Below are 17,124 nucleotides of genomic sequence, written 5' to 3'. Positions count from 1 at the left end.
TTTCTCCATCCATGTAACATAACTAACTATACACTTACTATATGCCAGAAGCTGTTCTAGGCACAGGCGACGTAAAGCTAAATACAATCCAATTCCTGCACTTGAGAAGCTCACAATCTACATGGGTACGTGTGTGTGTGTGCATGCACGCGCACGTATGGGTATGCATGTGCGTGTGTGCAGTAAAGCAGCAAGGGTGAAAACAAGAAAAAGAATAAAAGCAAAACAAAAAAAGCATGCAATGTGAAAAGTGCAAGAGAGAAGGGAGAGTGAGTCTGGTGGGTGCTGAGGGCTTGAGGGTCCCCTTGGTGGGGGTTGGTGGAGAGTCCTCTGAATGAGCACTTCTGGAGCTGAACCCTTAGGGGCTGGCTTCAGGGGCTGGGAGAGCCTGCAGCTGGGTGAGCCTCTGCACTGCCTGCGCCTCTGCACTGCCTGCCTGCAGGACCTTAGGGGAGTTGCTTGCATCTTTTCTTGTTTCATTCTCTTCTCTGTAAAACACAGATAATCCTAACACTGTCCACATGAAGAGGTGTTCTCAGGATTAAGCCATATAATGGATGTAAAGTATCAAAATTGTGCATGCCACTTGATGGGGGCTTCATTTTTGGCTGGGGACTATGGCAGAGAGGGGAAAGGGCATTTATGGCTAAGAGGCTGGGGACACCAGCTCGATGGCAAGGGCAGACTGACTTGGGACAGCCCCTGGGGCGCTGTGTGTGGCTGACGGGGGGAGAGAGGAGAGAGGCTGGGTCTGGCAGGGCCCTGTGTACCAGGCTTCTAAGTTTGAGGTTTATCCTGTCCATAAGGAGGAGCTTCTCAAGGATTTTCAGCAGAGATAGGATTGGATTAATAACTGCAATAAAAGCAAACACTTAATATTTACTATGTGCTAAGCTCAGTTCCAAGTTCTTTGTGTTAACTCACTTAATCCCCAGATCAAGCCTAGGAGGTACACATTATTATAATCCTCATGCTGAAGATGAGGAGCCTAAGGCACGGGGCTGTGAATAACAACAAATGTCCCATGGTCACGTGGCTCACAACTGGAGGACTAAGGTCTGAGCCCAGGCAGCCTGGAGTGTAGCTTAGAGTCCAAGCATGACACACTGTGCTACACAGTCTCTCAAATATTTAAGAAAAAACACATTTATGTAACAATGTTACCCTAATGGTCAAAACCGGCTTTCTTAAATTCACACATACAAAGTTCTATCACCTACAAATCTGCAAGAGACCTCTTCAGACTTCCCCACATTTACTGTGCGTCTGCTGTCTGTGAGAGCCACTGTGTGCATTTTCATTTGGCTGTCCGGGAGGCATGTGTTATTCCCTACAGGCGACGCACGGGTCACTGTCCGTGCAGATGTGGGCAGGCACACTTTTTGTGTCAAGGGCCAGATAGGAATAGTTTAGGCATTTGGGGCAAACAGTCTCTATCACGATTACTCAATCCTGCCACTGTAGCCCCCAAAGCAGCCACACACACAGATGGGACTGGTGACGTTCCAATAAAACTTTATTTACAAAAACAGGTAGTGGGTCAGAGCGGGCCACGATCTGTGGACTCCTGATACAGACCGGTCTTGGGACAAGCTAATAAACTGCTGCACTAGCAACAGCAAGTAAGACCTGGTCAAGTCAGCAGCTTCCTTAATCTCGAACACCATCTGGAAGGCTGAGAAAGGCTTCAGGGGATGCCAGAGTGCACAACGACAGATCTGAGGAACTGGGAAAGAAAGTGGAAGACACAAGGGAACAGGAAACAGGAACAGGAGAGGCACAGCGCAGACACCTCGGGTGCGCTGGGCCACACACCATTAGCTTTTTATTGGCGGCTCCTTAAAGTCAAACTGCTTCGGCATGAAGAGGCACTGCTTTTGCACAGCCGAAGTTTGCAGATACCATCAAAACTTTGTTTTCAAGTTAAAAAAAAAAATAAAAAAACACCACTGTTCATCAGTTTCAAAGTTCTTTACAAAAATTTCTTAAGTTGCTTCTGAATCTCCCATCCCACGGGACACACATACGCTCCCGTTTTCCTGTCACGCAGTCTCGGCAGAAAAGGCACCTTCTGTGCACCCTGGTAGGTGGGCATAGAGCAGGGGCCAGCTGCTGGGCCCTTCCTCTTCCCACGCTTACCCAGAGAGAGTTCCAGTCCTCACGACTTTTCCCTGTGAGAAGGAATTCAGACTCCTCCTCCTCCTCCTCCTCCTCCCCAAGCTCACATCCCCTTCGCTTCCAGATGATCTGATCAGTGAAATACAGTGCTCCTTCTTAGCTCTTGCTTTTATTAAAAATAAATATACTCATTCATAGTTTGAATGCACAAGTAATAATTAATTCATATATTCATGCCATTACTTGAGGGCTAGTTTCCGCCCTCCCCCAACACTGGATAAGTGACTCAGTTGGTAAGAAACCTTTTTCAGTGAAAACTTATGTGCCCTTTGCTTTAGAAGGAAATGAAATAATGTTTTAATCTTGTTTTAGAAAACAAGTGTTTAGACTATATCCATCATGTAGTTTTATTAGAGAAAGAAGGTTTCTGAGTTTGTTGAACTCTGCTTATAGCTGGAATGGGGAAATGCTGGCACTCCAACCTCCTGGGTTTAACTGGGAGTCAAGGGCTGTATTTTAATGAACACAAAGGAAAGAAACTACTGAGATGTTAAGTTACTCTGTACCCTACCTCTATCTCTCACTCATGTTATATATTAAAGAGAGAGGAGCTGTGTTTCAATAGCTTTGCTCAATTCGGCAGCTGGTCTTCGTCTCCTGGCAGGAAGCATCTGCAACCTGGGGGAGCACGCGTTCTAGGACAGCTATGCACACCAAGACATGTGTGTGTGCACTTGTGCTTAGAAAGGCACTTAGGCCAGAGGTGCCAATCTATTTCTCTCCAATCAGTTGGGTTGATTCCATGAATTGGCACTTAAAAGTGCATGTCAAGGAAATATGTTCTAATTACAGAAGCCTCTATCGGATAGAAGAAATACAAAGTCCCCTTTTCTTTCCCTGAAACTTTCCTCATTAGACTCATGTGCCTGGATAAAAATAGTTTCTAAAGGCTTAAAATGGTTTAGGACGCAACAATGGATAAAGCACAGGCTTCAGAATCTGGGTGTGAATACTGGTTCTGACACTCCCTAGCAGCGTGACAAGTGGTTTAACCTCTCTGAACCGTGGTTCTGTCATCTGTAAAGTGACTACGACAATGAGTAAGAGGTTGAAAGCAACGAGTACAGCGCCAGGCACCGCGCTGCCTAACAAATGACAGCTGCCATCGTCATCAATGGCCATAACAACATCACTAACATCACCTCCCCCCATCTTTTAAAATTGTGTGCATGGGGCGAAAAATGATTCATGCTCCCCCAACTACTCGATAACGTATCTTTCTTCCCAAAATAAACAAAAACCAAATATGTAAGCCAAGCAAAATATGAGAGGAAAAGCCAGGAATGAGAAGTGCAATCTTATTTCCATGTTTCTCTAATAGGTTAGTAATTTGTTGGCACTGGCTTTGACAGAAAACAGATGGATCCAGCATTAAGCACAATGAAGGCGGCAGATGCCGGGCCAGCCCACCTCAGCTGGACTGGTCTTGCAGCCAAGTCCAAGAGCCCACAGTTTTCAAGTGGGTTCATCTTGGCACACTAGCTTTGGAAAATTGGTCACCAAATGAATTCAGATTTCTACCCATCAGGAGTTCCATTCAAGCACCAGAGAGAGGAAGCAGAAGCTAGACCCTATTCAAGTCACCATCATCATTTCAGGCAGATCACAAAAAATTCTGTACCTGACTCCAGCATATTTAAAGTTGCTAGTTGCAATGCCTACTCAGAGCTTACTGCTTTCTGTAAACTACTAAATGTTTCCACTCGTATATGAAATTTTGCTTCTAAGTTCCAATCACTCAACAGTTATGAACAACTACTATGGGCAAGGTTCTGCCTTATTCCCTATATAGTGGAGGAGAAAATGGGGTGCATGCCATAAATCAGAAATCTTACCCTTGTGGAAAAAAGAAATGCATAATTAGCTACATACTATGATAAACGCAGTTGTGAATTAGGGCTCAATATGCATTTATCTTGTTTTGTAGCCAGTGATGTTTACCATTTTTATAACAGTTACTACAAAATATTGTGGGGTTTTTTTGTTATTGTTGTTGTTGTTTTTGAGACAGAGTCTTGCTCTGTCACCCAGGCTGGAGTGCAGTGGCGGGATCCCGGCTCACTGCAACCTCTGCCTCCTGAGTTTAAGCGATCCTCCCACTTGAGCCTCCTAAGTAGCTGGGTTTACAGGTGTGTACTACCATGCTAGGCTAATTTTTGTATTTTTAGTAGACACGGGGTTTTGTCATGTTGCCCGGGCTAGTCTCAAACACCTGGCCTCAAACAATACACCCGCCCTGGCCTCCCAAAGTACTGAGATTACAGGCGTGAGCCAACGTGCCCGGCTTTGTCATGTCTATATTGAGATATACAAAAATCTATAATCCTGTAATCGACAGCACAATCAAGGTACAGAATATTTCTCTCACAAGAAATGAAAGGAGGGGAAAGTTCCCTCTTTCCCTTCTGTAAGTCAACCTCATCCCCACGCCACCGCCTGGCAACCACTGATCTGATTTCCATTCATGTCATTTTAATTCTCTACAATGTCACATGGAGTCACACAGTATAGGCTTTCGTGGCTGGCTTCTAAGCATCATGCCTTTGACATCCATCCACACCGTTGCATGCATCTGTACGTTCCCTTTCAGTGCTGAGTAGCAGTCCATTCTTGGATATGGTTTCTAGTTTTTGCCAATTACGAGTAGAGCTGCTAAAAATTTGTATACAGGTCTTTGTGTGGTAGGAATATGTTTCATCTTTCTTGGTAAAACCCTAGAAATGAGATTGCTGGCTGTATGGTAAGTACGTGTTTATAAGAAACGGCCAAACTGTGGCTGTACTATTTTGTATATATTCCCATCAAATACTGTGTGAGAGTTCTAACTGCCAGCACTTGATATTCCAACTTGAAAAAAATTAGCCATTCGAATCAGTATGTAATAGAAATCAATGTGGCTTTAATTTCCATTTCCCTAATGAAAAAAAATTTTGAGGATTTTTCATGTGTTTATTTGCTGGTTACCATATTTAAGTAAGATCTTTTCTGTGAAAATACTATTTCAATACAGCTTCTTTCAATTCTATCTTTCTACTTAGATCTATCACACAATGCTGCACTTTCAGCCAGAGAAATGTATCAAGTAGATGATCACAAATACAGGTTCATCAAAATGAAAGCTGACTTACCGCAAGTTGCATTAAATCCTATTTGTGGGAATAAATAGAGAGAAATTGTTTTCTGAACTATACATAAGGTACCATATTTCTCTTAGGTCAATATGCATTTTAAAATTCTTTAAAATGTAAAACTTACAATATTACACAAAGTTTGTAAAAGAAGGAGAAAGACCTATCATCTTACCTTACAGTGTCACTTCAATGTTTCACTTTTGATAGTTTTTTCCATTTATGTTACAACAATTATTGTCTTCCTTTTTAATTACAAAGTAATACAAGCTCAATGCAGAAAATATGGAAGCACAGAAACAGACAAAAATTATCCTTAGTCTCACCCCACAAGGATAATATACCAGGTACCGCTCTTAAGCATCGAATGGTCAACCCAATACCGGTCAAGCTTCAAGGCAGAGGGGGACGGAGTACCAGTGACTCTGGATTACTCTGCCTTAGCAAAATTCATTCAAGAAAGAGTTATTAAGGGCCTCTTACATGCCAGGCTCTATGCTAAATGCTGGTGATTCAGCAGTGAACGAAGGCAAAGAGCTTATGTCCTGGTGGCGGGAGACAGGCAAGTAAAGAAATCAAGAAAATGTCATGAGGTGACAAGAGTGATGACGAGAAGCACAGGAGGGAGGACTCTGCAGAGTGGTGAGGGGAAGGGAGCCGTGTGGAAGGCCGCTGCCTCTCCCGGGGCAGAAGCGGATCCCACACCAGGGCTAACGTCGGAGGCGGACCCCAAGGACACATGGGTATGCTCGGAGGCCGGCATCTGACGTCGAGGCAGCAAGTGAAGAAGAGAGGCCTCCCAGGAGGTGGGTCTCGCCATCTGGTTCTGGGCAGGTGACCTCTGGAAAGCTACCTGTTACTCCAAAGCTCAGTTTCTTCCTCTATAAAAAGGGTGTAATAAAAGATTCTCTATCTCATGTGGTTGCTACAGGGAAAAAAACATAGTAACTATTGTCGGACAACTGACGATGAATAGATAAAATCAGCCAAGGAATAGGCAAAAAGTGTTCTTTTTATTTTTTTCGAGACAAGGTCTCGCTCTGTCGCCCAGGATGGGGTGCAGTGGTGCGATCTCGGCTCGCTGCAACCTCCGCCTCCTGGGTTTAAGTAATTCTCCTGCCTCAGCCTGCCGAGTAGCTGGGATTACAGGCGTGTGCCACCACATTAGGCTAATATTTGTATTTTTAGTAGAGATGGGGTTTCACTGTGTTGCCCAGGCTGGTCTCAAACTCCTAGGCTTAAGCAATCCACCCACCTCAGCCTCCCAAAGTGCTGGGATTACAGGCGTGAGTCACTGCACCTGGCCCAAAAAGTGTTCTAATAACTTTATAATCAGTGAAAACAAATTATCTTTACATCATCATATTGCATTATATCCCTAGTTTTACTTTCATCACGCACAGATACACAATTTATTCCTCAAACAGAAGAATGTATAAAAGGTAAGCACTGACATTAAAAAATTTATAAAAAGGCTGGACACGGTGGCTCATACCTGTAACCCCAGCACTTTGGGAGGCTAAGGCGGGCGAATCACTTGAGGTCAGGAATTTGAGGCCAGCCTGGCCAACACGGTGAAAACCCGCCTCTACTAAAAATAAGAAAAATTAGCTGGGTGTGGTGGTGGGCGCCTGTAATCCTAGCTACTCCAGAGGCTGAGGCAGGAAAATTGCTTGAACCCAGGAGGCAGAGGCTGCAGTGAGCTGAGACTGCGCCACTGCACCCCAGCCTGGGCAACACAGCGACACTCCATCTTAAAAAAAAAACTATATATATACAGTTTTTTATATATATATATATACAGTTTTATATATATATATACAGTTATATATATATATATATAGCTATTAACCCAACCCAATAATCAACTGCAGTGTGAAACAGTCAAGCCTCTATGGTAAGAGCCGAAGGCGTCTAAGCATCAGAAGTGGCGGGCTCACACGCTGCAGAGGCTGTGTCTCCAGGCTCAGCTGCTGTGCCCTGCATGCCCCACACAGGCTGCAGGGGAAAGGCATCCCCTGCAGGTGGGCCAGGGAGGGTCCCGATCGGCTGCCGCTAACCACAGGTGGAGGGACCCTTCTCCAGGGTGCTTGGTGTGGCTCTGACAGATTTGTGAAATGTGTCAACAGGTAATTTCCTTTTAAACATTCGAATAAATGGAAGAGCGACGGACCTCGGGAAAAGGTACCTTGCTAAGAGGGCAAGTGAAGCTGCATGTCCACACCCTGACTCTCTACGGGCCACCCACCGCTGTCTTAATGAAGCCCACCTGACATGGCGTGTACGGCAGTGCGCTCGGTCACATGGCAGGGGGTGCGCCCCTCTTAAGTGCTGCTGATGTTAATTACTGCAGTAAAACAATTAGCCTCATAAGAGTCAAAATTAAAGTTGCTTGATTTTTTCTCTTTTTTCATTTTAAGTTGATTTGTACTGTATATTTTCCTGAGTTTTTCTCCCTAATTCCCAGGTTTTGATAAAATCATGATGTGATGATCTTATCAAAATCACGATGATTATCAGTCTAAGAAAAATTCACGCTTACGTCTTATAAGTTGAAGGCTAGATTCAGGCATCACAAGAAGACTTGATTACATTCACCTATCCTTTGCTATGAAATAATCTAATTCAATTTTTGTTTTTTCTAATATTAGCAAAACAGATTTAGGATATTTCCTTAGTAAAACATAAGAGTATAGAAGAAGGAATTAATCCTTTTGCTTTGCACTGTCGATTTAACCAAAAAACAAGGTTAAGATAAGAAGAAGCTGTCGCCTCATCAAGTGCATCAAGCTGTTTCAAGAAAACAATAAAATGAGCACACTGAAGGGCGAGTGACCTGCACAGAATCTAGTCTTTGGAACGTCAGAGGAGAGGATCTTGTCAATCTGCATCACCATCTAGGGGAAGTCTTTTGACCACACAGAATGAATCCATGTGGCAGACAGACCCCATGTCTGCAGAAAAGCAGCTGCATTTAAGTCAATTCAATAATAAGACCGAGGTTCTCTCATGCCTGTAATCCTAGCACTTTGGGAGGCCGAGGTGGGTGGATGATGTGAGCCCAGGAGTTTGAAACTAGCTTGGGCAACATGCTGAAACCTAGTCTCTACAAAAAATACAAAAAAAATTAGCTCGGCGTGGGGTGCATGTCTGTGGTCCCAGCTACTAGAGAGGCTGAGGTGAGAGAATCCCTTTAGCCCAAGAGCTCGAGGTTGCAGTGAGTCAAGATTGCATCACTGTACTCCAGCCTGGGCGACAGAGTGAGACTCTGTCTTAACAACCAACTAACCAACCAGCCAGCCAACCAACCAACCAACCAACCAACCAACCAACCAACCAACCAACCAAAGATGGAGGTTCTGAACTTAGAAGAGCAGAGACTGAAATCCTGGGTCTCAGTGACTGCAGGGCCTACAAGGTGCCCACAAGTAGCTAGTGGGCCCACAACTCTTGACATCTATACCTTGTCCCTCTAGAACCACAATTTAAGAGTATTGCTGTGTAATTCACTAGTTTGGAACTGTATTCATTTCAACTGAATATCATTTAAAGTTTGCCTTTGTTGAACTTATGAGATACATATAATGAATGAAGGGAAAAGGAAAATTTCTAGATGGCATTTAATTTATTTTAGTGAAAAAAAATCTTTAAATCCTTCTGAAAAATACCTTTACCAAAGTAATTTAGAAATAAAAGGTTCATAAGACTCACCTACTTGTAAGTCCTCTGCTTCCTAAGACACACACAATAAAAATTAGGCATAAACCCAGGTGTCAGCACGACCCATATGGCTGTGTGTGGTGGCCCTACCCAGACTCCCATAGGCTATTACAGAGTGAGTGAGGCCCGGGAGGAATCCAGACTCAGAACTACTGTTACTTGTCCAAGGTAACTCTACTTACTCACAGCAAAACTAAGGCTCGAGTGTTTATATGTTGTAACTAGTAACAACATGCAAAAAGTACTTCTGGATAGTCAGTGTGATAGACATTCCTCTAGAGAACACAAAAAACAAACAAGATAGTTTTGTCCTTAAGAAATAAAAAGGCTATGGATATGAAATTGATTTTTAGCTCTCTTTTTCCCATACAAACTCACTTATTAATAATTAACATGTTAATTGCATAATCCTTTCTATTTATTAAAGCAAGTCCCCATAGTCCTCTTTCCTTGCAAACACTTTGCAAGGGTAGTTATTATTACATGTGCTTGCTTGAAGGTGGCAAAGTGCTGTTTCATAAAATATACTGTAATTATATTTTTACACATTTATATTGGCTTCACTTGTTTATTTAACAATTCAGATTTTATCGTATTAATATATATTTCTAATATTCCCCCTTCTTCACATCATATAAATTTTATTTTATTTTTTGTGACAGGATCTCACTTTGTCACCCAGGCTGTAGAGCAGTGGCGTGATCAGAGCTCACTGCAGCCTCAACCTCCTGGGCTCAAGTGATCCTCTGATGTCGGCCTCCCGAGTGGCTGGGACTACATGTGTGTGCCATCAAAACTGGCTAATTTTTTTATATCTTTTTGTAGAGATGGGGTTTTACTATGTTGCCCAGGCTGGTCTCAAACTCCTGGGCTCAAGCGATCAGCCTGCCTCAGCCTCTCAAAGTGCTAAGATTACGGGCATGAGCAACATTCTTAATCTCTTTAGTATTTTTGTTGTTGTTGTTGTTGTTTTTAAAGACAGGGTCTCACTCTGTCACCCAGGCTGGAGTACAGTGACATGATCTCGGCTCACTGCAGCCTCCACGTCCTGGGTTCAAGCGATTCTTGTGCCTCAGCCTCACGAGTAGCTGGGACCACAGGCGTGTGCCACCGCACCCGGCTAAATTTTATACTTTTAGTAGAGGCAGTGTTTCACCATGTTGCCCAGGCTGGTCTCGAACTCCTGACCTCAAGTGATCCACCTGTCTCGGACTCCCAAAGTGCTGGGATTACAGGCGTGAGCCACCATGCCCAACGAGTATTTTTTTTATATATATTTCCATGCCTGTATTCCTAAAATGTTTCTTGTTCCTTAAAGGCAAGTTCTTTCTCATTTTGGTTTTATATCCCTAGTGGCTCACTGAAAGAATGAACCGGCAAGAAGGCAGTGCAGCTAAGGTGTGGGAAGCAACACCGCCAGTGACCACGGGAGAGGCCCCTCGTAAGTCAGTTTCCGTTGGTGGGAACCCTGGCCCGGCCACTTACTGTAACAGCTGTGGGATCATGGCTGAATTATTAAATTTCTCAAGGCTTTGGTGTTCTCATTTACAAAACAGAGACAGCCTCAGAGGGCTTCCCGTTAATTAAGAGAATGGGTGAATCAGCCTGGGTTTGGATCCTGGCTTGATCATTGTAGCCACTGTGCATCCCGGCAAAACTGTTCACCTGTTCTGTGCCTCAGTTTCTTCCTCTGTAAAGTGGAGTAATAACAGCAACTTCTGTGAGGATTAAATGAGTTAATATATAAAAAACACTTAGACAATAGGATCCAGGACATAGTAACATGTTCAATAAATGCTGGTTATTATTACTAACAATTTTGGAAAAGCTGCTCATATAAAATGTGAGTAAAACGGCTGTGAAATATTTGAAACTTCTTTAAAAAAGCAAAACCAGAAGCAAGCCATGAAGTTAAGAACAAAAACAGAAAAAGGAGACTGATGACATCTTGAGTGGCTGCATGAGTTAATCATTCCAGAGATATGAACACTTCTAATGCAAAGAAGGAAGCTGAATATGTCACTAATAATCTGAGTAGTCAATCAACAGGAGAAAGAAAAAAAACCCTTTATTAGGATCCCTTTCTAAAAGGATAATAAAGACAGAAAAAGTGAAGAGCATTTATTGAACTCAACAACACATGTTGCAAATGTGATCTCCTGTTGCTGAGTGTTTGCTGAGGACAGGAGGCTCCAAGGGGGAAAAGGTGATGATTTTGATTTGGACATTGAGAGTACCAGGACCCTCACAGCATACAGCGCTCCGAGCTGATGCAGGAACCCAGGAGCACACATGCCTTGGAGGGGAACAAGGTGGCAATGTCACTCAGGAGAGGAGAAAAGGGCATATGGTGCTGGGAGGGGTGCCCAACTTTCAGGCACCAGAGAGTGCCGAGTGTGGGAATATCATTCTCATTTCAGATCGTTTGTACTACTAACCTACACTCAAGGTTCATGCCTTAAAACACTCAAACAAAAAGCTGAACTGTGATGCAGGAACCCAGTGGGCTACTGTAACAGTAAAGGTCCTGGAACTGAAGCAAGGCTTTACTCATAGAACATCAGAAGTGGAAGCAACTTCCAATGTAATATAATCTCATTTTCTCATTTTCTAGACAAGAAGAAATTCAGAAGGAGTAAGCAGTTTTCCAAGGAGACACAGCAGTTTGGATAAGAACTCTCCTGGGCTTAGTGCTCTTAAATTAAGAGTCTTCACATTCAATGATACCAAAAAACAGGGATTTAGTAAAAAAAAAAAAAAAATCCATTCTATAGTAATTTCCTTCTGTGCTATTAATTCCTATAGCAAAAGTTCTTCCTTAGTTGTTCACAAAAGACTTACTAGATAGCCCAAGGCTCAGTCTTCACATATGATGAGTAGAAAAAGAGGCTACAAGATTGAATTACTTAAGAGTATGGAGACAAATTTCAAAGAGTCCAGGAAGGGCTTATGGTGTTAAGAGTTAAGTCCTAGACCTTCAGCCACACCCAATTCTGAGAACAAGGTCTGCATCTTGCTTCCAGTTACATTAGGAGCAAAAGCCCGCATTTTCTGTGCCTACCACAAGTTATAAACCGTTTTTCCAACTGCCACTAAGCTCTCTTCTTTCCATGACAGCTAAAGAAACCTGGCTTTGACGACACCCACCACGTTCAGTAAGGATGGTGGGTGGTGACCCACAGTCCTGCCTCTGCTCAGCAACAAACTGCTACATGTCAGAGTTACTGGGCGCTGACAGGGAACAAGCAGACCATTACTGTCAACTGGGACTGAAATTCCTAACGCTTACTGGAATTACTAACATGGAAAACTCTTGATGATGTGATATAAAGAGAACTGGCCAAAACACCAAGTCTCACTCTCAGGACAAGCCTAGAACAAAGGCAGGAGAGGCTCTATATAGACGTTTGCTTTCCTGGGTATCCCCATAGTCTTCCTACCAACAGAAATATTTGGAAAGTAAATATAACAAAGCCCTCTAAGGCAAAGAAACAATGCTCCATTGGTAGCACTGAAACTGTTTAAGATCTTTCGGAAAAACGTCTTCAGAACACAAGATAATAACTCGCTTTTCAAGCTGTAAAGTACTATACATCAGAAAGATGTGATTTTCTGAGACACAGCAGGTAAAAAGGAGGTGACTGGGCCTCACCTTCTTTTTGCCTGGCCTCACAGATGGGTTTGCTAGACAGTTGCTAATGCCTCTAGGAAACACGGCTCTATCCCAGGCAAACCTGGTTTTGTTGTAGAAGTGGTAAACATTTTACTACAGTTTCCCAGTGGCACTCATCATCTTCATCTGGAATGTTCCTGGTATTTTCAGAAGTGAGGGAACTCTGGGAATTGTGCCAGATTATCTCATTCTCTCTAAATTATTCATTCATGTCTAATTTAAATAAACAAAACATAAGGAAGGCGGTAAATTCAAATGTCTTATTGCTAAAAGTGACTTAGAAAAAACATATCTATGTATACCTACACATATCAGGTTAAAAACCTTGATAAAAGGATTCTATGTGTATCTGACAAAACCTACATCCACTTCCAGGAAGGAGGAAGGCCAGTGGTGCAGGCTGGACATGATTCCACTTAGTTCTCTGCTCCTCCCTTATCTTGTGAAAGACATATAACCATTTCAGGTTTTGTCCTGTCTCCGAAGAGTCGCACTGGGGTTGACTGGGAAAGTGAGAGCTACTGCTGACCTGATGCGGCACCTGGGAGGGAAACTGGGAGGGATGTGCGGGGCAATGCCGTCCTGAGCCGTCAGCTCAGGGTTTTGACGGTGATCACTAAGAGGGTGATCACTAAGAGGGATGGGCCAAACCAGAATCCAACCCAACAAAGCCCAAGTTTGACATCAGAAACCTGAGAACGTGGCTTGTGTCTTTTTCTCTACGTTTAGAACCACGTCACAGAAGATAGGGGTCCCCTACTTCACTAGTAACACAAAGATGATGGGCACCTACCCAAGTGTCTGATAGATAAATGCTTCACCAATAGTGGCTGTAATTATTCCTCCCATCATTATGGGCAACTGAAGTACTGTGGGCTTGTATGAACCTCACAAACCTGTCAGGTAACAGATAATGGATCTTATGACATGTTTACAATATTAAAATCTCGAAGGACTAGCACACTAAGAAAATTTCTACAACTTGCTGCCATGCATTTTGGAGAAGCTTTGGTTTTACCTTGTGGTCCATACTGGCTCATCTGTGGACCGTAAGTCCCACTTGAGTTACTCTGCTGAAAGCTACTGATTCCAGCATGCATCTGGCCCCCGGGAGAAGGATGAGGCGACATGGATGGTCCTGTCTGTTGAGGTCCATACTGAGCCATCTGAGGGTTTCTTTGTGTGCCTGCCATAAAACCTAAGTGGGAAATAAATGGAAACATATAAATGCAGGTGTTTCATAATCTCTGCATACATAAAAATGGACATGGACTGATGTGGCAGGTGGCAGGAGAGAAGGCTGGTACCATAAGATTCTCCTAAAAAATAGCTAAAGACATCTCAATTCAGCGTGGACAGTCTGGAGGGTGCCCTGGTGAAACCCTGGTCCTAACCCTGAATTCCCATGAGGATTCCCAGGAAGCCAATGGCTTGTGGACTTACATTAGGGAGGGGAGAAGGGGGAGAAAAGGCAAATGACCTTAACCTCTCTTGCAGATAAAATCCCTACAAAAAGCAACAGTGACTGACTGCTGTACTGCGAACCCTCTGCCCCTGCCAGGCTGGCCATGCTGTGCGTGCCCCCTCCAAGCCTTTGCTCCCTGCCCAATCCCTGGGATGCTGCTCTCTGGTCACTCAAAGATCCCACCCGTTAGACCCAGGCAGGGTACCAGCTCTTCCCTGCATAGAGCTGTTTTTCTCCCCTCTGGTGTCCTCAAGCAGTAACCATTAAACTTGGCTCCTAAAGAGCCTGCAGACTTCTGAATACCTGACTCCCACTACCCCTTACAGGTCAACTGCAAACAACTGCAGGCTTGCACTGTATTCTGCTGCGCCCCAGCAGAATCTTTGACTTCTCCTTCAAACCTGTTGGGTCTTGAGACTTATCTACCTCTGTAACTGGTACTGCCACTCCTCCAAATGCTCTCTCAGACACATGGGACGCCCACAAGGCCACCCTTTCCTTCTTTCCTCTAAGTGTGATCCATCCATCAGCATGTCCTGGTGACTCTGCTCCGACACAGACCGTGCGTGGTACTTCTTCCTTATTTCCACTTCTACCAAAGCCAGCCCCAGTTGTGTCTTCTCCTGCCCACACCACAGCTATACGACCGACCACTCAGCCTTGCTAACCCCAGTCTTGCTCCTTTTGGTTCATTTTCCTCGAAGGTGTCAGAATAACTTTCAGGAATACAAAAGGAAATGAGAGCATATCTCTCCCCTGCATAAAACTCATCAAGGCTGGCTGGGTGTGGAGGCTCACGCCTGTAATCCCAGGTCTCTGGGAGGTTGAGGTGGGTGGATCACGAGGACAGGAGTTCAAGACCAGCCTGACCAAGATGGTGAAACTCTATCTCTACTAAAAATACAAAAATTAGCCGGGCACAGTGGCAGGTGCCTGTAATCCCAGCTACTCAGGAGGCTGAGGCAGGAGAATCGCTTGAACTCAGAAGGCGGAGGGTTGCAGTGAGCTGAGATCGTACCCCTGCACTCCAGCCTGGGCCATACAGTGAGACTCCATCTCAAACAAAACAAAACAAAACAAAACAAAACAAAACAAAACAAAACATCAAGGCTTCCCACTGGCGCTAGAATAAAATGCACACATGTGACCCGGTCTGTGAGACCTCATGAGCTCTGGCTGCTGCCTTTTTCCCTTCAGCCCCATTTCCTAGATTTCCTAAAGCTTTCTCCCCCTCCACTGCCGGGCAGGTCCCAGAGTTCCTAGAAGACAACATCGTGCTCCTTCCCTCAGCAAAGCCTCTGTCCCCCGTTCCCTCCTCCTGGCTCGCCCACGATCTGCTCTCCACAGTGCTGGGTCCTTCTCATCCCTCAGCCCTCCCTCGACACCTGATTAGAGGTCACACCAACCCTGCCCTTTCCCACTCGCCTTCCTTCATAGCACTTTTCATAATCACTGGTAATCACTTTATTTTATTTTGACTCACTTATCGTCTCTCTTCCCCACTAAAACATTAGCTCCATGAGAGCAAGGATCACACCTGGGTTCACTATCCTTGGTGCCTAGCAGAGCGTGTGGGACGTGGTGGTTAACAAAACTATTGCTTTTTAAAAAAATGAATGGATGTTAAATTCTTCATGCACCCAACAGAGTGCTGAGTACAACACATAGGTGCTTGGTGGGTAGATGATTCAAATGGATAAAGAAAACACATCTTTATGCATCACTGGAAGGCCAGGTACATCCACTCTCAGGAGTCCAGGGAAACAGAAGTGAGTTCACAGACGGAGCTGTGAAATACTCACTAGGACAAAGAGGACCCCAAATCAAGACAGATTTGAGAAAAAGCTGACGTTATCCATCTAGCACAATAACAAAGGACAGTTTGAAAAACAACTCTCAGAACACAGGGTTTTGTGTTGGGGAGAGGGGCCCACGTTACCAGGTGAAGGCTCTAGCTGGAGATGGGCAGGTTTCTGCTCCAGGAGAACCTAAAGCGGTAGCTTTGACAGAAAGTCCACTGAGGCAGCTGGAGGGTAAGATAATCCCACATCTAAGTTTGGCTTAAGGAGGTTAAATGGCATGTTGTATTTACAAAGGTGGCCACAGTTTACATTTCAATAAAAAAAAAAGAGATATTCTAACATAGCTTCTGTTTAAAGAGATAGACATAAAATAAAAGTAAGTTGAACTATTTCTTATTATCCTATTTAACTTATTTATAAAGATAAGCCTTATGAAATTGGGCGCAATTGGCAGCTTCCAGATATAAACCATCATAGAAAACATTTGCTTTTTCAATCTGAAAACAAACAGAAATCAGAGCACTAAAATTACTATGAATGATTGCATCTTAAGATGTTACATGAAATATTTATCTAAGCTTTACTATAACATTCTCAAGTGTTTCAGATAGAGTCCTGTTTAATAAAAAAATGTGTTTCAATTTCATAGAGATCATGTGGGTCTCCCCCTACTTTCTTTGAAAAGAACGATTGCTTTTTCTTCCTTAGTTAAGGAAAATAACACAGGCCCTTTAATCCGCATTAAATTTCACTCCAACCAGGAAGGTGTCTATGCCAAAGGGTTTGGAAGCTCTGATAATATACTATATTCATTTTTTTTTTTTTTTTTTTGAGATGGAGTCTCACTCTGTCACCCAGGCTGGAGTGCAGTAGCACGATCTCATCTCACTACAACCTGCGCCTCCCAACCTCAAGTGATTCTCCTGCCTCAGCCTCCCGAGTAGCTGGGATTTACAGGCACACGCCATCATGCCCAGCTAATTTTTGTACTTTTAGTAGAGACGGGGTTTCACCATGTTGGCCAGGCTGGTCTCGAACTCCTGACCTCAAGAGATCTGTCTGTCTCAGCCTCCCACAGTGCTGGGATAACAGGTGTGAACCACTGCGCCCAGCAGTATACGATATTCTTTAGTTTTTGTGGCCTCTGCGACACTCATT

General features: G+C 43.9%; 1 protein-coding gene across 6 annotated transcripts in view; it reads right to left on the bottom strand.

The window, feature by feature from the left end:
- Positions 1-17,124, bottom strand: part of ARID1B (AT-rich interaction domain 1B) — a 435,119-nt gene that overhangs the window by 60,964 nt on the left and 357,031 nt on the right. For 5 of the 6 annotated variants that reach the window (XM_032161137.2, XM_032161127.3, XM_032161155.2 and 2 more), the window contains one exon: positions 13,718-13,897. The exons of the other annotated variant lie outside the window; for it this stretch is intronic. In XM_032161137.2, the coding sequence (XP_032017028.1) occupies positions 13,718-13,897 (180 nt within the window). The remainder of the gene's footprint in view (positions 1-13,717; positions 13,898-17,124) is intronic. 6 annotated transcript variants of the gene reach the window in all.

This window comes from Hylobates moloch, unplaced genomic scaffold, assembly GCF_009828535.3.
Source record: "Hylobates moloch isolate HMO894 unplaced genomic scaffold, HMol_V3 SCAFFOLD_2, whole genome shotgun sequence".
Classification (NCBI taxonomy): Eukaryota; Metazoa; Chordata; class Mammalia; order Primates; family Hylobatidae; genus Hylobates; species Hylobates moloch.
The sequence above is the reverse complement of the archived record's forward strand: the minus strand, read 5'-3'. Positions and strand labels throughout refer to the sequence as shown.